The sequence below is a fragment of the Balaenoptera acutorostrata genome, chromosome 3 (assembly GCF_949987535.1).
Source record: "Balaenoptera acutorostrata chromosome 3, mBalAcu1.1, whole genome shotgun sequence".
Lineage (NCBI taxonomy): Eukaryota > Metazoa > Chordata > Mammalia > Artiodactyla > Balaenopteridae > Balaenoptera > Balaenoptera acutorostrata.
This window is the reverse complement of record NC_080066.1, coordinates 159,282,989-159,305,080: the sequence shown is the minus strand read 5'-3', so window position 1 is coordinate 159,305,080 and position 22,092 is coordinate 159,282,989. Positions and strand designations below refer to the sequence as shown.

At 38.4% G+C, this 22,092-nt stretch overlaps 1 protein-coding gene and 1 long non-coding RNA gene across 3 annotated transcripts in view; one reads left to right on the top strand and one right to left on the bottom strand.

Moving 5' to 3' along the window:
* LOC130707476 (uncharacterized) overlaps positions 1 to 13,322 on the bottom strand; it is a 46,829-nt gene extending 33,507 nt beyond the window's left edge. Inside the window, exon 1 of one of the 2 annotated variants that reach the window (XR_009007355.1) lies at positions 13,236 to 13,322. This is a non-coding gene — a long non-coding RNA (uncharacterized LOC130707476). Of the gene's footprint in view, positions 1 to 11,558; positions 11,738 to 13,235 lie in introns of those variants that run through there. The other variant, XR_009007354.1, reaches the window with a different exon arrangement.
* The window catches only part of GTF2A1 (general transcription factor IIA subunit 1), a 44,540-nt gene continuing 34,308 nt past the window's right edge, over positions 11,861 to 22,092 (top strand). Inside the window, exons 1-2 of the mRNA XM_057541997.1 lie at positions 11,861 to 12,307; positions 16,168 to 16,269. Coding sequence (XP_057397980.1) covers positions 12,278 to 12,307; positions 16,168 to 16,269 — 132 coding nt within the window. The 5' untranslated portion in view covers positions 11,861 to 12,277. The remainder of the gene's footprint in view (positions 12,308 to 16,167; positions 16,270 to 22,092) is intronic.

The window sequence follows — 22,092 nt, the reverse complement described above, 5'->3', positions numbered from 1 at the left end:
CAAGTTGCATATAAAATTTAAAGCATGATTCCATTATCTAGAGATAGGTACAGGGAAAACACAGGTGTGATTGAGAGGTGTGAGCAGAGTCAAGAACACAGGAGTTTCATTTTTATTTTCTATAGTTTTTCTTTGATGGTTTTGGTAATTTAATTTCCCTCATTTTGTGGTTCCCCCCCACCCCCAATAAAATATTTTTTAAATGTTATGATTGGCTAAGGTTAAAATTAAGAGGGCTAAGTATGGAGACTAAGAACACACTGAGACTTTCAAAATGGTCTGTATTTGATAATCATCCAATCACATTTGTGAAAAGTCAGACAGAAATTTTGATTTCATTTTTTAAGCCAATACTGGAATGATGAAATTACATCAAGGTCACCGAACAGAGGCTATGTTTGGTATTCTGTAACTACTGTATTAAAAAGGAAAAATAAAAGCAAAGGAAGAAAGGGAGACTGAGAAGGGAGGGAGAAAGGAAAGTACATTAAGGGAGGTTAAGAGAAAAGGGGAGAGAGACAGAAAGAAGGGATTTGGACTTGACTGTGTTTTCCTTTGCTAAAATTAGAATTAAGAAGCAAATATGTGATGAATTCTACCGTTTGAAAGTAAAACCATTGTTAGTGATAAATGTCACTAAGCAGGCAGCAAAATATATGAAGAGGAAATGAAACACCATTCTAGGGACTGTGGTTTCCTAGTCCTGTATTCTATCTGGGCTCAGGTGTATTTTGCCATCCTGTGGCCAAATAACAGTTATTGATTTTTATCACACACTACAATATATCTGAAGCCTGAAAACTTATCATTCTAATTTGAGATTTACTGAGGAATGGTAATGCATTCTATACTTCACAAATGAGCAATTATAACTCTTGACTTGAGTTTATATAAAGCCTCAGTTTTAAACAATCTGAGTCATTTCAGGAAAGTGATGATTTTCAACTGATGTTGAGACAGAGAAATCAGTTATTCAAATGATCTATCCTCAAGAACTGGTATTAAAAAATGTACTTATCTAGACTGTAGTATGTGTTTTATCTCAAACTTGGAACTGCTTTCTCCTTTGATTCTAATTTTACCAATGGAAAAAACTTACACATTCAAAAGATAGATATGAACTTGCACTATCACAACACTGTTAATCAACTGTACTCCAATATAAAATAAAAAGTTAAAAGAACCCCAAAAGATAGGTATGAGCTTGCTTAATTGGTGAACTCAGTTCAGAAGTGTGTTCTGATTCCTAATTTTTGTTCCACTCCACTGCTTAACATAATCTAGACAAAGACAAAATAGAACCCATTTCATTTTCATTACCATCAATATTACTATTATCCCTAACCTTTATGGAGGACCTACTTTGTGCCAATCACTGTGCTAAGGGGCTTTACATGTATTATCTCTTAATTCTCCCACAACTCTCTAAAGTAGAGAGAGTTACTAATATTACTGCCATTTTACAGATGAGGTAACTAGCCTATGATTGGAACAAGGACAAGCATCTTGGTCTGATTACAAAGCTCATGCTCTTGGGTACTGCTGTACCACTATCCCTGTCAATACACATGGCCTCTTCTTTTTGTGCAATGACATTGGCACAGGCCAAATTTCATTTATTTTTCTATCTACACAATGGGAGTTATACCACCGGTCCGTGAGGTAAAATAGAAAGACTTCCCCTTCCCAATGTTCTACCACTAAAAATGGTAACCCTCCATTTTCTTGTTTTATGAAAGCATTTAAAATATAATTATAAAGTTAGACAGAAATGTTTTGATTATAGAGACTCTTTTTTTTTTTTTTTTTAATTTTATTTATTTATTTATTTATATTTTTTTATTTTTGGCTGTGTTGGGTCTTCGTTTCTGTGCGAGGGCTTTCTCTAGTTGTGGCAAGCGGGGGCCACTCTTCATCGCGGTGCGCGGGCCTCTCACTATGGCGGCCTCTCTTGTTGCGGAGCACAAGCTCCAGACGCACAGGCTCAGTAGTTGTGGCTCACGGGCCTAGTTGCTCCGCGGCATATGGGATCTTCCCAGACCAGGGCTTGAACCCGTGTTCCCTGCATTGGCAGGCAGATTCTCAACCGCTGCGCCAACAGGGAAGCCCCTGATTATAGAGACTCTTGCTAGAAAAATGACCATTCTCACCAAATTCAATAATTGAGTAAGTGCTATTTGGAATGGGAAATGGATGATTTTCAACTAATGTAGAAAGAGAGACATCAGTTATTTAAATGATTTAATAAATGCATTTTGATGATGCTTTTACGAAGGCAGTTACATTTAATCAGGACAAAATCTCACTTTCAACTCTCCAATTTTTATGTTATAGTTTCTTCTCCCAAATGAAGTTTAACACATATATAATTAACATATATTTGACAAGCTTAACGACCAACATAATTTGATTCAAAACCTTCACATCCTCCTGGATTGATAGCTTCTTATTTCTAAGACAGGTGGAAAGAGCCTTGAACCTGGAGCTCTACAATTTCACGAGTAAACAGCAATATAACCTTGGGCAAGACACTGCTTAACCTGAGTCTCAGTTTCCTATCCATAACAAAGGGATAATATTACTCGTCTCATTGGACTGTTACAAGTTTTAAAGGAGGTACCTTGTGATTAAATTTTTTAGACTAAGTCCATTATAATTATTATTGCTTCTCAACTTGGCAGGGAACACAAAATGGCAAATTCCTCTTCTTTTTTAAATCTCCGTTTTCCCTGTTTAAACATCCTTTCTTTTTCCCTAGTTGCTATCTCCTTACTTCGAAGAACCATCCTACATTAATGCAGATCCTTGTTCTCAAGGAGGTATTTGAACTGCACCTCCTGATTTTCTCCCAGAAACCCTTGTTAAATCAAAGACCAGCCCTCAGTATTTATGCAAATTCCTTACTTCCATTATGGCCTGGAAGCTACAATAATCTTTCTGCCACCTCCCTTTCATAATCAATACTACCTTTACTATCAGAGGAAGGTAGGTTCTGGAGAAGAACTGAAATTGAGCCATCTAGTTCCAGTTTCTGTAATAATTCTCTAAGATATAGTTTGTAGATGAACTCAGATTTAATTTATCTACTATGATATATTTTATTAGAAACTTGTCTGTGTGGAATTATCTTTCATATCAGAAGCCTCTATCAAGTTAAAGATATATGAGTAAGAAGGTAAAGTTGGTAGGTAAATCAAAGATAACTTGGCCATTAGAAGAATATTTTTATAAAAACACCTGAGCAAGCACCTTACTTTTCACCATTTTTAACTGTCCCAAATCACAGCTGTTCAACTTGTAAATCAAGGCATATGTAGCTGAGATGTAAGAATCAGAGAAAGAGGAAACCCATGTAATTAAACACAATGCTTAATATTAATTACATTTATAACACAATACCTACCAGGCCTTCTTGGGAATACCAACGGTCTTTCCACCAGAAGACAAGCTGTATGGATAAAGAACTGTTACTGATTGTAAATAAGGATTCATTGGCTTATTTTTAATTTTTTAATGGAAAATTTCATTTAATTCAATAATTCTTTAATTTCATCATATATCCAGTAAGTGTTTGAATTTCCAATTGTCTCATAATTGTCATCTTTCTTTTACAGTTTATTTGAATTAGGATCTAAATAAGTTCCATATATTGTGATTGACTGATGTGTCTTTCAAGTGTCTTTCTCTGTAGGTTCCTTTCTCTTTCTGAATTTGTTTGTTGGAGAAATTACATCATTTATCCTGTGGCTTCCCAGAGTCTGGATTTTGCTGACTGCATTTCTAATACATAGTTGAAAATGTCCCTGCAACCTGTGTATTTTTTGTACATTGTTAGTTGGATATAGAAGCTTGATCACATTCAGGGTATATATTTTGGGGTGGGAGTGTGGGTAAGACTACCTTACAGGTGGTAGCATGTTCTTCATCAAGAAGCACATAATACCTGGGTATTTTATTTCTTTTTTTATGATGTTGGCAGATGTCAGTGCTTAACACCTCCATCTCTTAATTCATTAGAGGTTGCAAAATGGTGATATTCTATTATTCCTCATTCACTTATTAGCTGTAATATTTCTTTAAAGAGAAACTTCCTCTTATCTACTGTATTAGTTTTCTGAGGCTTTTGTAATAAATAACCACAAATGTGGTAGCTTAACAACAACAGAAATTTATTCTCTCATAGTTCTGGAGGCCAGAAGTCCAAAACAAAAATGTTGGCAGGGCCATACTCCCTCCAGATTCTCTAAGGCAGAATCTGTTCTTTGCCTCTTCCAACTTCTGGTGGCTGTTGGCATTCCTTGTTGCTGCATTGCTCTAATTTCTTCCACTATGGTTACATTTCCTCTTCCTCTTCTGTTTGTTCACCTCCATGTCTCTTATAAAGACACTTGTCAATAAATTTAGGGCCTAACACAGTAAAGATCTCATCACAAAATCCTTAACTTAATTATACCTGCAGAGACCCTTTTTCCAAATAACATGTACAGTTTCTGAGGATTAGAACATGGACGTATCCTTTGGGGGGCTACCATTCAAACCACTACATCTACTATTTGATACTTGGTACAATTCATGTAGGAAAGGCTGGAAATGCTTGATTATATTTCTTTATTTACCAATCTTCAAAATGATGAGTTGTTTCCCTACCATTCTCCAATGGCGACCAATCGGAATTTTCATGTTTTGTTTTTTAGCAGCATTATAAATTAATGGATTTAAATATTTGATGCAATTCAACTTGCTGCAAGTACAATCCTATTGATACTCAGAGTGTCTCATCTTTGGCCAGTGGGAACCTCTTCACGTTGGCTCCTAAATTCTTTTGACATGACACTAGGAGTCTTTGATATCTTCTGTTATGAGTTGAATTACCTCCTCCAAAAGAGATATGTTGAAATCCTAACCCCTAGTACCTTAGAAAGTGACCTTATTTAGAAATAGTGTCTTAACAGAGGCAATCAAGTTAAAATGAGGTCATTAGGATAAGCCTTAATCCAATACGATTGGTATCCTTATAAAAAGGGGAAATTTGGACACAGAGATAGACATGCACTGAAGGAAAACAATGTAAAGACACAGGGAAAATGCTATGTAAAGATGGAGACAGATATTGGAGTGATGTGACCCAAGGCAAGGAATTCCAAGGGTTGCTGGCCACCACCAGAGGCTGGGAAGAGGCAAGGAAAGATTCTACCCATAGTGTCAGGCAGAGCATGGCCCTGCTGACACCTTGATTTCAGACTTACAGCTCCCAGAACTATGAGGCAATAAATTTCTGTTGTTTTAAGTCACCCAGTTTGTGATACTTTGTTACAACAGCTCTAGGACACTAATATACTTTCATGCTATCTGTATGAAAATATATTCTAGATTCATTTTGTATTAGGTAGGGCAATAATAGGCAATTCATTTGGTTTAAATTAATATGTTTCTTGTCCCAGTCCTGGAGTGAGAAATATTTCCAAGGAGCTCTAATTCCTTTTAGTGGAAAATGGTACTTCAAGATCATAATCCGGGAGCTAGTAGTGCTCACAGATACTGGGCTGATCACCAGTGAGGTGTTCAGACTTTTTCAGAACTATGTATTCAATATATTTTATAAGTTAAAATGTATTGAGTTTGGGTTTTTGTTGCTTAAAAAAAAAAAAAAGACATTTCCTGCTTTTGACCTAGAATCAGAATAAGATATTTCTCCAAGGAGCACTGGTCTTAAAGTACCATAATCTAGATACTAGGTATACACATTGCTAATGGGTTGGCTATTGTTTCTAGGACTTTTCAGAGCCAGGGAGAAATATTTAAGACAAAATACACCATGACACTTCTAATTTAAATTCAGGACTACAGAATTTTCATTTATCCTCTTCTGTCTTAAATCTGAATTTCATTTCTCCTATGTTGGGAATCCTGCTTCTCAACAATGACTGGGATGGTATAATTAGATCATATAATTACTCATCTTCTTTATCCCACATATCACATTCAAAAAAAAAAAAGGGGCTTCCTTGGTGGCGCAGTGGTTGAGAGTCTGCCTGCCGGTGCAGGGGATACAGGTTCGAGCCCTGGTCTGGGAGGATCCCACATGCCATGGAGCAGCTAGGCCCGTGAGCCACAGTTACTGAGCCTGCGCGTCTGGAGCCTGTGCTCCGCAACAAGAGAGGCCGCGATGGTGAGAGGCCCGCGCACCACGATGAGGAGTGGCCCCCGCTTGCCGCAACTGGAGAAGGCCCTCGCACAGAAACGAAGACCCAGCACAGCCATAAATAAATAAATAAATAAATAAATAAAAATTAAAAACAACAACAACAACAACAAAAACCCCCACACTTTAAAAAAGATTTAATGGTATCCTTACTATAAATTGGATAAAAGCACTGACACCCTTATGATCACCTTTAAAAAAAAAAAAAAAGAATACATATACAACATTACCACCACAAATAAAAATATTGAGAGCAGTGAAAAAAACTTTTCATATTTTTGTCCTTAGAGAATATCCTACTACAGATATATATAGTTTAATGACTGTGTTTTAAAGTCATTTGAAAAAGTTCCTCTTTGTGTGTTATGGAATACACTGTTAGGTTAATTTGCTTCATTTTATTTTCAATTTTGGGATTTCTTTTCAAAAGTTAACTTTGTTTTATAATCTACCACCTAGAAGAATTAGAAAAAGAAGAACAAAGAAAACATAAAGTCAGCAGAATGAAGGAAATAATAAAGATCAGACAGGAAATAAATAAAACAGAGATTAAAAAACAGAAAAGATCAATAAAACCTTTCTTTTTTTGAAAGGATAAACAAAATCAACAAACCTCTAGCCAGGCTCACCAAAAAGAAAAGAGAGAGGACCCAAATAAAGAAAATAAGAAAAGAGGAAAAATAACAGCTCATACCATAGATACATAAAAAATCATAAAAGAATACTATAAATAGTTATATGCCAACAAATTGGACAACCTATAAGAAACGGACAAGTTTCTAGAAACATACAGCTTGCCAAAACTGAGTCAAGAAGAGACATAATTTGAACAGACTGATTACTACAAGTGAAATAGAATCTGCAAAAACAAAAACCAAAAAACCAAAAAACCCTCTGCAAACAGAAGTCCAGGACCAGACATCTTCACTGGGGAATTCTGCCAAATGAAGAAGAACTTACACCTAGCATTCTCAAACTATTCCAAAAAATTGAAAAGGAAGGAACACTCCCAAATTCATTCTATGAAGCCACCATCACCCTGATACCAAAACCAGACAATGACACTACAAACAAAAAAAAATTACAGGATATGTCTGATGAATATAGATGTGAAAATCCTCAACAAATATTAGCAAACCTAATTCAACAATACACAGAAAGGATCATACACCATGATTAAGTTGGATTTATTCCAGGGTTGCCAGGATGGTTCAACATATGCAATTCAATCAATGTGATACACCACATTAACAAAAGGAAAGACAAAAACCACATGATTATCTGAACAGCATAGAAAAAGCGCTTGACAAAATTCAACATCCATTCATGATAAAAACTCTCATCGAAGTGGGTATAGAGGTAACATATCTCAACATAATAAAAGCTATTTATGACAAACCCACAGCCAACATAATATTCAATGATGAAAAGCTGAAAGCCTTCCTACTAAATTCAGGAACAAGACAAGGATGCCCATTCTCACTACTTCTATTCAACATAATATTGGAAGACCTAGACACAGCAATCAGACAAGAAAAAGAAATAAAAGGCATCCAAATTAGAAGGGAAGAGGTAAAACTGTCACTATTTGCAGAAGACATGATACTCTACATAGAGAACCCTAAAATCTCCACACAAAAACTATTAGAAGTAATAAATGAATTCAGCAAGGTAGCAAGATACAAGATTAATATACAGAAATCAGTTGCATTTCTTTACACTAACAATAAAATATCAGAAAAAGTAAGAAAACAATTCTGTTTAAAATCACATCAAAAAAACATTTAGGAATAAATCTAACCAAGGAGGTAGCTATACATTAAAAGTATAAGACATTGATAAAACAAACTTAAGATGATTCAGAGAGGGCTTCCCTGGTGGAGCAGTGGTTAAGAATCCACCTGCCAATGCAGGGGACACAGGTTCAAGCCCTGCTCCAGGAAGATCCCACATGCTGCCGAGCAACTAAGCCCATGCGCCACAACTACTGAGCCTGTGCTCTAGAGCCCACGAGTCACAACTACTGAGCCCGCATGCCACAACTACTGAAGCCCGTGCGCCTAGAGCCCGCGCTCCACAAGACAAGCCACTGCATTGAGAAGCCCACGCAACACAACAAAAAGCAGCCCCTGCTCGTCACAGCTAGAGAGAGCCCGCACAGCAACGAAGACCCAGTGCAGCCAAAAATAAATAAATAAAATAAATAAATTTTTAAAAAAAAGATGATTCAGAGAAATGAAAAGATATCCCATGCTCTTGGATTGGAAGAATTAATATTGTTAAAATGGCCATACTACCCAAAGCAATCTACAGATCTAATGCAATCACTATCAAAATACCCAAGATATTTTTCACAGAACTAGAAAAAATAATCCTAAAATTTACATGGAATGACAAAAGACCCAGAATTGTCAAAACAATCCTGAGGAAAAAGTATAAAGTTGAAGACATAACCCTTCCAGACTTCAGACAATACTACAAAGCTATAGTAATCAAAACAGCATGGTACTGGCAGAAAAAACAGACAAATCAATGCAACAGAATAGACAGCCCAGAAATAAACCCACACACCTATTAATCCACAACAAATAATATAAAAGAATATACAATGCAGAAAGGACAGTCTCTTCAAGTGGTGTTGGGCAAGCAGAACAGCTACATGTAAATCAATGAAATTGGAACACTCCCTCACACCATATACAAAAATAAACTTAAAGTGGTTTAAAGACCTAACTATAAGACATGCCACCATAAAACTCATAGAAGAGAACATAGGCAAAACATTCTCGAACATAAATACTAACAATATTTTCTTAGATCAATCTCCCAAGGCAGAAGAAATAAAAGCCGAAATAAGCAAACGGAACTTGATCAAACTTAAAAGCTTTTACACAGCAAAGGAAACCATCAACAAAATGAAAAGACAACCTATGAAATGGGAGAAAAGATTTGCAAACAATGCGATCAACAAGGAGTTAATATCCAAAATACACAAACAGCTCATATAATTCAATATCAAGAAAACAAACAATCCAATAAAAAAATGGGCAGAAGGCCTGCCAATGCAGGGGACACGGGTTCGAGCCCTGGTCTGGGAGGATCCCACATGCCGTGGAGCAACTGGGCCTGTGAAACACAGCTACTGAGCCTGCGCGTCTGGAGCCTGTGCTCCGCAACGAGAGGCCACAACAGTGAGAGGCCCGCGCACCACCATGAAGAGTGGCCCCTGCTCGCCGCAACTAGAGAAAGCCCTCGCACAGAAACAAAGATCCAACACAGCCAAAAATAAATAAATTAAAAAAACTAACCCCAGTCATTCTCAACTAATTCTTCAAAAAAAAAAAAAAAAAGGGCAGAAGACCTAAGGGAGGGTGGAGGGATAAATTAGTAGTATGGAATTAACAGATACAAACTACTATGCATAAAATAGATAAGCAACAAGGATTTACTGTATAGCACAAGGAACTATATTCAATACCTTGTAATAACCATAATGGAAAAAGTCTGAAAAAAATCACATATATATAACTGAATCACTTTGCTGGACACCTGAAACTAACACAATATTGTAAATCAACTATACTTCAAATAAAAATTAGGTGAAACCTGATTATAATTTTATTTGGTAGGACTGAAATATATCAGTGCTTTTTATATCTTGAATGAATGCTGTAATTATGCAGTATGCTTTACAATAAGACTTCCATTAGGATTAGCAAGTTTGAGATATAAGATCTTTCCTCTCAACTTTTGTATTCTCCAAAACAGCAGTCCCCAACCTTTTTGGCACCAGGGACCAGTTTCATGGAAGACAATTTTTCCACGTACTGGGGAGGGGGGTGGCGGTGCGGGGGGGGGGGTTTCGGGATAATTAAAGCACATTACATTTATTGTGCACTTTATTTCTATTATTATTACATTGTACGACATAATGAAATAATTATACAACTCATCATAATGTTGACAGGAGGTGGAGCTCAGGCGGTAATGCAAGCAATGGGGAGCAGCTATAAATACAGATGAAGCTTTGCTTGCCAGCCACTCACCTCCTGCTGTGCAGCCTGGTTCCTAACAAGCCGCGCACTGCAACGAAGAGCAGCCCCCACTGGGGGCAACTAGAGAAAGCCCGCAGGCAGCAACCAAGACCCAATGCAGCCATAAATAAATAAATAAATAAATTTATTAAAATAAAAAAGTAGTACTTACATAAGGAGGTAACAAGTCCTCTTAAAATAGTAAGAAATGAAAAGTATTGGTTAGTATAACTTTTCTGGCTAATGGTCACCCGACTATTAAATGAATTACAAATGTTGATGGAATCATAATTTTATATAATACATAAAGAACACTATGATTTGTTTTCTGTTTTTTGTTTTTGTCCTTTTGATGCTCCCAAACAAGCAGCTGTGCAGGGAACTGAGAAGCAACTGATATTCCTCAACTATGGTTTCAGAGGCATAGAAGTTTTACATTTTGTTTTGCTTTGCCTTTTGAGGATAAACTCCCTCACTTGTCCAGCCTACATTCCATGTGTCTGGAAATTCCTAGGGACAAGAAAATTAGGTACTGTGAGCTCTGCCTTCTAAACAGAGCATTCTCTGTTCTGCGTGAAATGTTGATATAAAGGCGAGATTAGCTTGGGCAGAGCAGGTCAAAAGCCTATTGAGTTGCAGTCCAAGACATGGACATTTTCTGCCCCTCTTCCGCAGCGAGAGGCCATGTGACTTGGTGTGTCAAATGCCAAGTATTTCAGATGTCAGTATGTCCTGACCATGTGGAGTCACTGAATTTGGGTAATATTTTTAAAAACCGGGGAAAGTTGTGCGGTCATAATCCCGGTTATTCGGGTTGGCGGTGGGTGGGGTGGGGTGACAATTCCATCACCTTGAAAAGTCATTTAAAGTACGTGGGATAGTAGAGGCCGGACCTTTGGGGAACTTAAACCCAGAGACTTTGTAGCTTACTGGTGGAGAGAACTCATACGGTTTCAGATGTTATTAATTCTGGAATGTGTTTACGGGGGGGCCAAATCAGGTTTCATCCCTTTTAGGAACTCGTACACAATTCTGCAAGCTAAAGGCCCATCCTAGGCAAGAGGTGCCAACGCCTCGGAACTCGGAATCTGAGTCTAGCCCGTTCTCAGACATGACTCCGCATTTGAAACTTCCCTCAGTCCGAGCGCGCCAGGGGCGGGAAGCTGGGCCACGTGACCGGCCCTCCTCCGCGGCCATTCCTAGCGGGGCAACAGCCAGCGCCCCTTCCGCATTTCCTATCCCCTCCAGCGCGCGACGGCGCATAAATGCCCGACAGGAGGCAATCCCAGCTAGCTCTGGACTCCTGTGTCACCAGAACTCACGCTTTTTCCAGCAATACTTAGCAAGTTCCTCATCCCAAAGCAGGTGCCGGAGACTTCCGCCTGGGTGCCGACCACGTGATCACGCGAGACTTGAGGAGACGGCGGTCCAACTTCACTACTTAAGTCCCCGGGCCCCGCCCTCACCACAGCCTCCATTGCGCGTGACGACGCGCGGCGGCCTCCGCTCCGGCAAGCCTGCGCACGCGGCTCTCGCGGTGTCTCGCGCTCAGCCCCGCCCACCTCTGCCCCCGCCCCTTCCGCCCCTCCCTCCCCCTCCGCCCTGTCTCTCGGCGGCAGCGGTGGTGGCGGCGGCTCGCGCAGCTTGTTGGCTCACTATATAAAGGGGAGAAGCGGGCGGACCGGACGGCTGGAGCTGCAGCCGGTGGCGGCAGCGGCGGCGCGGGGAGCGGCGACCGGTGGTGGTTCCCCTCCTTGGTGCGGGGTGGGGAGCGGGCAACGCCCCCCAGGACCCCTGAAGGGTCGTGGCCTTTTTTTTTTTAAGGGCGATTCTCGAGTTTTTAGCTCCGAGGACTGCTCTCCTCCTTCTCTACCTCCTCTCACCGCTCCCCTCTCCTCCGTCAGGATCCGATTTTGTTTGAAAAATTTTTCCCCCCAATTTTGCGGTGGCTTGGGTCACCCTCCGGGTGTTCTTTTTTTGTTTGTTTTTGTTTTTATCTTTTCTCGGGGTTGCCCCCCTCTTGTTTGTGTTGTGTGTGGAAATGGCGAACTCGGCAAATACAAACACCGTGGTAAGGACGTGGTTTGGTGGCCGGCGGGGGCTTCGTTCAGGCGGCAGCAACGGCCGGACCGGGCGGGGGCGGGGACGGCCGCGACTCCCGGCCTCGACTCTCCTCAGCCGCCCGCGCGGCCGCCGCCGCCACCGCCGCCGCCGCTTCCCGCCTCAGGCGGAGCGGGCCGGTGCGCCGGGCGGCGGGCGCGGGGGGGTGCCGAGGCTCGCGGCCGCGGCGGCGGGGAGGGCGGGGGCGCCTGCTGGGCCTGGGGCCGCCGCGGGGCGGTTGGGCCGGGGCGAGCGCGCGGCCCCGGCCCCAGACCCCGGCCGCCAGGAGGGAGGGCGGGAGGGGCGCCGCCGCTTCTCCCCGAAGCGGGCCCGGCCGCGCCGGCTGGAGAAGGGCTCCCGGAGCAGCCTCAAAACAAAAACCGTGTTTGGGGAGCTGGGCGAATCCCCAAGACCCACCGCGATCCACTTTAACGCAGTGAAAGGTTAATGGCTACTTTGGGGGTTACTTTGGGCGTTTTGGCGGTTGTGCTTAAAGAGCCTTCACTGGGGCCATTTTATGTTTTAAAAAAAAAAAAAAAAAGGACGAAGGTTGAAAAGCACTTATCTCGGTTCCTTCCGAATCGGTAAAATGGCGAAGGGGAAGCAAAACCCCCATCGTATCTTCGACTAGCAAAAGCACCAAAACAAACAAAGCCTACAGTAGTGGTCAAAGTGCCCCGCTTTCGCCTTGAAATTTGCCTACTTCTCACCGTTTGTCCCTTTTTTCTTACTTGCGATCACGTAGGTTTGCAAAAAGCAGTCACATAAATAACCTTTTCAGTCACCAACGCAAAATGTGATCACTAGTCCACCCCACTCTCTTATTTTTATTATGACAATAAAACACTTTTTTGCCCGGTCCCAAATGCAGACAAGCCCACGGCAGCCCGGCTCCGTACCGTTGACGACTCGGGTCGATCCATCATGGCTGCGGCCGCTTACCCTGCTTTTCAGTCCCTGAGCCTTGTGGTCCTCCTCCCTTTGGCTGCCCTGTTTATATAGAGCCATTGCCGCTCTCTAATATAGACTCTGCCAGGATGGGAAGGTGCTTTTCAGGCCTACGTCACCGCCTCTCCATTTAAACACCAGATCCGGCTTTAAATAGTGAGAGCTGCTGAGAGCGGGGCTGGGAGGTGCGTGCTCCCGAGGCGAGAGGCTGGCGCGTGCAGAGCTCAGTTTATTCCTAAGTCCTTTCCGTACACTGTAATTTCGTGCCCAACCGGGTCTGCTTTTAGAGCCCCAAGTTTTTGTTTTCGTACAGCAGCTGGGATTTGCGGTCTTTGATAGGGGAAAATAGACTTGCCCTCCTTTTTTATTTTATTTTTATTTTTAAAAGAGAATTTAAGCTCAGATGTCTAATCGTTCTTGTATTCAGAAGATGCATGCATTATTGTCAGTAATTTTTTGTTTTTTTGAAAAGTTTTCTACATTAATTGTTAGCTGTGGAGGATTTGATTTTGGTAGTATTTTGTTCATCACGTATTCAGGAAATGTTAGAAATATAGCTCCTAATATTTCATTATGTTTTCCTATAATAAATATTTGAGATACGAAGCTTTTCAAAGAAATAGATAAGTGCCTAAAGCTTCGACGTAGGACCTGTGTCTACAGTACATTTATGGATCGGGGAATTGTGAGTAATTTGCTTAGTGCAAACTGGATATTAAAAAATTAAAATTCTAAGTAGACGGTGTTTTTGCTGCATTGGATGTTAATATGATATCCAATATAGAAATTAATCCAACTTATTTTCCAATATTGTACCAGGGACTAAAACTTTTGAAAGAAATCCTTTAATTAATCATTAGATAATGGCACTAATGGCCCTTTAATTTACGAGTTTTTAAGTTTGGAATATCTGGTTTTTGAAAACCAGGACAAACCTAAATTACTGTGTATTTCATAAAAGGCAAAAACTTTGGTTTAAGTACAATTTAGTATTTTAAATAATAATTCAGAATAATGCCTATGTACTCACATACTTTGAAAAACGTCAGTATTTTGCGCGCTTTTTAATTCTTGAACAATTTTAAATTGCGTATACTTCATGAAGAATACACATTTCCCTTTCTTTATAGTGCATATGAATCCATTAAGTGGTCAAGTTGTGGGATAATTAAAGCACAAAAGCAAAATCTTAAAGCAAGATTGATTCATTAAGTAGGGAGTGCCAGGAGAAAGCACATTGTACCTATAAATGTGTGGATATCCAAGCAGAATATTTTTAGGGATGACTGACTTTGGAAACACCAAAACAACATGTAGTTTGCTGAAAAAATAATTTATATCGTCAATTTGAGATTTATACTACCTATTTAAAATTACACTGTATCTTTATAATGCCTTGAGTCATTGGTTTAAAAAAAAAACACTTTATAAATGTATTTTTGTAATTCAGTAGTTGAATTGCCATAGATAAGGTGATACCCATAGTCAGACAGACTTTCCTTATATATAGAATCAGAATGCTAACATAAGGAGGCACTGTAGAGATGCAGAAATCACATGAATAATTTTAGTTCACAGAGGCAGATTTGGCAAAATAAAAAGCAAGTGAGTGAGTGGAACGGCAAAGGTGAGAACCTAGGTACATGAATTGTTTTTCTGGTTGTAATGAAAAGGAACAAATAGTTTTTAATGGTTGAGGTAAGTTGTATAGAGGAACTCATTATTTGTATTTTTGGCTGGACAAGGACACATAAGAGGTTTCCCCTGTGATAACAGTGTTGCTGGGAGAGATGCTAATGAAACATTTATTTCTGTTTGAGGTTTGCTTATGAGAGCAAACCCTTGGTTTTATTGGGTAAGCAGTAACTTTTAAGCAAGATATAAAACACAAATAATGACAAAGTATTAAAATAAAAAGGCTGTTGATCTTAGCTCTGTGTGATAGTGGATAAGATTTATAGCAAGGCATCTCTGGTTTTACACTCTGACAAGCAAACTTCCTTTTGTCCATTAAAAATAGAATGTGGGTTGGGCAAATTCTTCCATCTCTTACCTTTTGGTTTTTAAAAAGTACTTTATACTTTTAAAGTGCTTTCACATCTATTCTCATTTTATTTTTCTGGCAACCTTCTAAAAGCAGGCTTCCCCCCAAGTAATGACAACAACAATAGTTATAATAATAATAGTTTAAAAATAATTATCGAGGCTGCTTATAATTCTATTCCATAGCATCATCTGGGCAGTAGTAGGAGAGAAATCCTGGAAAAGAGATCATTGTGTCTTGTTCCTCTGAGACTTTGAGACCTGTTATTGTGGTTATATGAACAGCTTGATGGTATAATTTAAAGGTACAGACTGGGTAACAAAAACTGAAATTAGGTGATTTTTAAATTTGAATACTTATTAGGTTGCAGATTATTACCAGGCAAATCACAGGACATAAGTTTCTGTTAAGACAGCAATGAGGTTAGGAGATAAAACGGGTTAAACCAAGCAAGGAATAATAAAAACCAGACATAGCAACCCATAAAACTATATCGTTGGATATAGTCAAAACACATTAAGTGTTTTGACTATAACCACATGGGAAATTACAACTGGAAACTGTATAGACCTTGTATCTGTGATGATCTTCTGTATATGAATTAAACAGTCGTAAAACCTCTATTAAAATATGCAGTCGTCAAATAATTCATTTTAAGTAAGGCAAATGATGTTTATGGGAAATGGCCATACCTTTAAAATTATATCTTCTAAAATAAGTTTTAGAGAGTTGGAAAAGGGACTGTTGTATTAACATTTGTTTTGAATTTGTGAAAATGTTACATATTTTAATATGTGAAAAGCAGTGTTTTTCAGCAGTCTTTTATTTTCCCTTTAAAGCCTAAATTATACAGATCTGTGATTGAAGATGTAATTAATGATGTGAGAGACATCTTTTTGGATGATGGAGTCGATGAACAAGTTCTGATGGAACTAAAGACTGTGAGTTTGCCGCCTTTTTTTTTTTTTTTTTTTTTTTTAACATTCTCTTCAGTCAGAAACTATACTCCATAATTTTTCCATATGATGACCATTTGACTTTGTTGCAGGAAGCAGTATAGTTATGTGAAGGGTGCTGGTTTTGAATCCCAGCTCTACCATCCATTCTTCCTGTGACCTTAGGCAAACTGCTTATATTTCAGTTTCCTTATATGTGAGATGAGAATTAGTAGTACTTACCTTTTAGGCTTGTTTTGAGGATTAAATGTAATAACTATATAAAGTGTTTAGCAAAGTGCCTGGCAATAGTATTAGCTGTTATTAATGGGCAGTTAATATCCATTTATGTTTTAATTACTTGACATTCCTGTAAGGTTTTTTTTTCCTTTTCCTTTTTTTGTGGTCTTAATGCACTGGTATTCTAAAATGTATTTATGTTGTGGAGATTAAGTGCTTGATAAATTTCACGTTCTGGAGTCCGATTCTCTATGTGGGCCAAATATTTGGTTTATAATGTATTCTAGTTTGGGAGCTGCTTTTCTGCCTCTTCTATTTACTTGGTTTTAAGCAGAAATATATAGATACTTTTATGTAGCATTTGTGTTTTCTTGATGCTGTAATGACTCATGAAATTATGGAATATTTTTGCCTTACTGCTCAGAACAGTGGTTCTCAAAATATGGTCAGTGGACTTCCCCACAGGCTCTTTCAGGGGGTCCATGCGGTTGGACAGATGCCCAAGTCTGAATAATCATAGTATGTTTGTCATATTTCCAGTAAAAGTTGTATTCCATGAAAAAAGTGACCAGTTAAACTTGCAACTCAAATGCACAAGTGCTTTTCCTTGAGATAACTGTTCCATATGCAGCAGAAGGGCTTTATGCATGCTTCCCATTTTGATGTACCAAATATTAAAAAGATGTTTATGTAAAGGTTGAGATGAGATCATTGTTGATATTAAGACATGCAATTGTTTGATATTCTGTTCATGATATTCTGTAATGAAATGTGTTAACGTTTGGCATATCTGCATACTTCACTGAACTCATATTTTCCAAATGACCAATGCATGATGTTGCAAAATCCCTTCAAAGTGAAAGATAAATTGATGGATTTTAATCGAAGAGTATGAAAAGTTAATTAGTATATGGTTTCAGATTTTACATTGCAGCTAACTGTTAAGAAACCATCACTTAAAATACTTTTTCCTTTCCCAACTACTTAGCTATGAGAAGGCAGATTTTCCTCATATACATCAACGAAAGCAAACTGAATGCAGAAGCAGATATGAGAATCCAGCTATTTTCCTTTTAAGCCATTTCTCATGAAATTTTTTTGGAAGATATGGTTATTTTCATTGAAAGTATTTACGTTAACATGTAATGGATACGTTGTTATTTTTAAATGTCAACATTTTAAAAAAATCTTATTTAAAATTTCATAAAAGCTCATTGAGGTCCTCATTAATTTGTAAAAATGATAAAGGACTCAGACTAAAAAGTTTTAGAACTGCTGGCTTAGAGATTGGGAATTGAGCTCCTTTAGAGCTATGTATAAATAAGTAATCACAGTTAATGAACGCTAAGGAACATTTGTTGTGGTCTTATTTATCCATTCAACAGAGGTGTGGAGGCTGCAATTTAGCAACTTACTATTTTAAATAAAGCAAATCTCACCTGTGTTGTGGTGATGAAATATATCTTAGAATGTTGCAGCATCTGTGGGCCGCTTCTATAGAGTTTTCAATATGAATCTGCTCCTGTGAGGAAGGGAAAATATAGGTTTGAATGAGATGAGGAAATATTTATTTACCTTGTGAGAAATGTAATGGTTACTGAAAGTGAAGAGTAGGTATTTAAAAATACAAGTGAAGGAATGCCAACTCTGAGACATGAGTTGGAAGAATAGCAATATAAACTACTCAAACACATAAAGTATCTCAGGGATATGAATGAGAAGAGAATAAGCTTATTTTGATTTCTTCGTGTTACATGTAATGAATATTTTACAAATATGTTATACCCTTATAATGGTTGTCCTTGTAGTTCTGTGATCTTATGTAGAAGGTACAGCATTTTTAGGTGCAAAAAATTAGTCCCAAAGGCTTTAATTTGCGGTAGGTCAGACAAGTGGTCAATCCAAGTTGTTATCTCCTCTTGCTTTTCAGAGTCTGTTGATATTTTCCTACTGGTCCCAGTTAGAATCAAGGTGTTCTTTCCAAACAGAATGAGCTATCTTTGAGACCAAATAGCTCCACCTGCATTTTTAGTGCATAAGACTTTATACATGTATACATACAGATATATGTACATATAATATAGTATAAAAGTAGTATAAAAAAGTAATATCTATGTTTTATAGGTTATGCACTGATTTTTTGTTTAATGCTTAATTTTCTATGACAAAAATTGTGACTTATTCAACTTTGAATCCCCAGCCTCTACCACAATGCCTGGCATATGTGGTTGGCATTCAGTAAATACTTAATTAAACAAATTAATAACATGTTGCTCCAGAATCTAACTGAAAAAAGTAGTTTAATGTTTTTGTTGTTTTTTAAACGGGACATACTCTTTTATTCTGGGTTGTAGCTGAATTTAAATATAAAACTGTTAGACTGAAATGAGTTATTTTAATTCTCTGCACTAAATTTCTTCAGGATCTCATTAGAATTTCCAGAATTGCCCTAGTTTTAACAGTCTGACAGCCAGCATTATGCAGTAGAACTTTCTGTGGTGATGAAAATGTTCTATATCTGTGCTCTCCAGTATGGTAACCACTAGCCACATGTGGCTATTAAACACTTGAAATATGGTTAGTGGAACTGAAGAACTGAATTTTTATTTAATTATAATTAATTTCACTTTAAATCACCACGTGTGGCTAGTGGCTACTGTATTAGACCTTGTAGGTTTGGATATTCTTGCTAATGAAAACTAACAATATTTCATATTTTAAGGTTTATAAAGGACTTTGTCATTAGCTCTATCCCCTTTCTCACCATTTTATAGTGTTTCACAAACTTTTATCAAAAGCTTCCATACGGCTGTGAAGGATACAGTGGTGTATTAGATTATGAATTAAGATGAGTAATGAGAGTGCCTGTAATTTGAAGTTTAACGAGATAATTCAGGAAGGGACCTTCTACATTAAAAAAATTCAACCTGATTCTTGAGGTTATCTGTTAACACTGTGGGTCTCCTTTAATGTATGAACTGTGGGAGATAGAAAAGATGCATAAAGCATAATGTTGGTTTTCTTGCTTTTTTTTCTAATTGAAGTGTAATTGACCTACAACACTGTATTAGTTCTAGGTGCACAACATAGTGATTCAGGATTTCTATACATTAGAAAATGATCACCACTTGTTTTTCAATAAAGCTATATTTGAATGTAAATTGTGTTTTAGATTGGTAAATGACTATGGGTGGAAATGACAGTCTAGAAGTCCTCTTCAAAGTAAGTGATAAAATTATCCTGATTTCTAAACTGTCAGACCCACCCCTATCCAAATGGCAAGTACAATGGGAGATAGAAAACATGGCCTCTCAGTAAAACAAAGTGAGAAGAATTCCTTATTTGGAGACAACTCTGAAAAAGTTAGTCTGCCCCTAGATTTGTTTTCTCATCCTTGGCACTACTGACATTTTGGACCTGTTAATTCTTTGTTGTAGAAGGCTAGTTATCGTAGGATATTAGCAGCATAACTGATCTCTGCCCACTAGATGCCAGTAGCACCCCTTAGTTCTGACAACCAAAAATATCTCCAGACATTGCCAGATGTCCCCGGGGCAGAAGGGGAAAAACTACCCCTGATTGAGAACCACTATTCTAAATATACTCTAGTTGTATATAAATACTTGAACCATAAGTTGAACGATGATCTACTGTTCTACATCATTTGGCCTTGGGGAAAGCTCTGTTCCCCAACATCATTTCTAAAGAGCCCAAAAATTCAATTGTCTTATGTTTTATCCAGGAGCTAGTTGTTTTTGTGAGAGTAGGAGGATCCTTTAGAATTTCTAGCCCAGCATACTGCCAGGCAGCAGTAGATCTGATAACGTTTTATAGATCAAAAAATGGAATATGGGCTTCCCTGGTGGCGCAGTGGTTGAGAATCTGCCTGCTAATGCAGGAGACACGGGTTCGAGCCCTGGTCTGGGAGGATCCCACATGCCGCGGAGCAACTGGGCCCGTGAGCCACAGCTGCTGAGCCTGCGCGTCTGGAGCCTGTGCCCCGCAACGGGAGGGGCCGCGATAGTGAAAGGCCCGCGCACCGCGATGAAGAGTGGCCCCCACTTGCCGCAACTAGAGAAAGCCCTCACACGAACCGAAGACCCAGCACAGCCAAAAATAAATAAATAAATAAATAAGTAAATTAAAAAAAAAAAAAAAAAAGGAATAAATACGCTTTGACATCATTTAGCAAGTGGTAGAGACTTGAAGCTAAGCCTTTTGTCTCCAGATAAGGAAGGTACCAGAGTTGTGACTAGACGTGCTCTGATAGCAGCAGTACAGTTTAGAGATTAGAACTTTGGACCAGAGCTGGGATTATGGTGAGGCAAGCAAGGGCCTAGAGTCCAAAATTTAAACTTTAAATTTAAAATTTAAAGGACATTTACTCTTCACTCTCAGGGTCCAGCCCTGTTGAGTCAGATTGCCTGGATTGTACGATGGTTTTGCCTGCTGTTAGTTGGTGATCTTGGATAAGGTACCTAACTTCTTGTTCCTCAGGTTCTTTTTCTGTAAAAAGGAGGTGATAATAATGTCTGTTTTAAAGAATATTTGTGAAAAACGAGTGTACACGGAAAGTACTTAAGTGCACGTTAAGAATTCAGTATTAGTCTAGTAAACATGATGGGCATAACATGATGTATATCCAAATCATTTTGGGAACAGAAAATGAATTTTCTCCATGTCTAATTCCGGACACCTGGCAAAGATTGTTGAAATAGGACTGCCAGAAATAAGAGCTATGGTGTTGGGGGGGGAAAGTACTATAAAAATGTGGAGAAAAGAGTTCTTCCTATTTTCTAAGCTAGCTAAATAAATAAATAAATACATAAATAACAATTCAGTATTCTTGGTAGTCTTCAGGGGTATTAATATGATTACTGTTGCCAAAACAGTATTACATTATTTTAAACAGATGATATTTTAAAAATAAAATATTTTGATAAATAAAATTATTTTAAAATGAAATTGGAGAGAAACAGAAAACATTCAACTAATTTGAACTTTACGTTATTTGATGTTATAAGCGTAATGCTAAATATTTGTATGGTATTATTCTTGTATTTTTCACATTACCTAGAACAGTATTTGGTACTTAGTAAATATGGATTCTCAGTGGCCCACTACTCCAGCATCCCCTTGCTCCCCCAGAAGCAGTTTGAAATGTGTGGTTCCATGTTTGCTTGTTACAATGACTAGTGGGCATCTTTGGCATTTAGTAGGCTAGAGGAGTGTTGTATTTCATGTACACTTCCTGTGGTAATACCCTGTACATAAAGAGTTATTCTGCCTAAAATGTTGGTAGCATCTTTATAGAGAAACTACCTTAGAAAACAAGTTCGTTTTCCATTCTCTTTGAAATTAATATTAAATTTCTGCTAAGTTCTTAGTCATTTTGTTAGGTTATGAATAAGACATAGTCTCTGCCCTGAAGGAGTTCATACTTTAATAGAGAAGGTAGACTTAGTGTGAAAAGTGTACCAATAGAAATATCTCTAAGGTATAAAGGCAGTGAGCGATTTCTTCGCGGCTATGTGACTGCATTTGCATTCTTTGGGGAATTGTGTGGGAAGACTGCCAGTCATAAGGAGT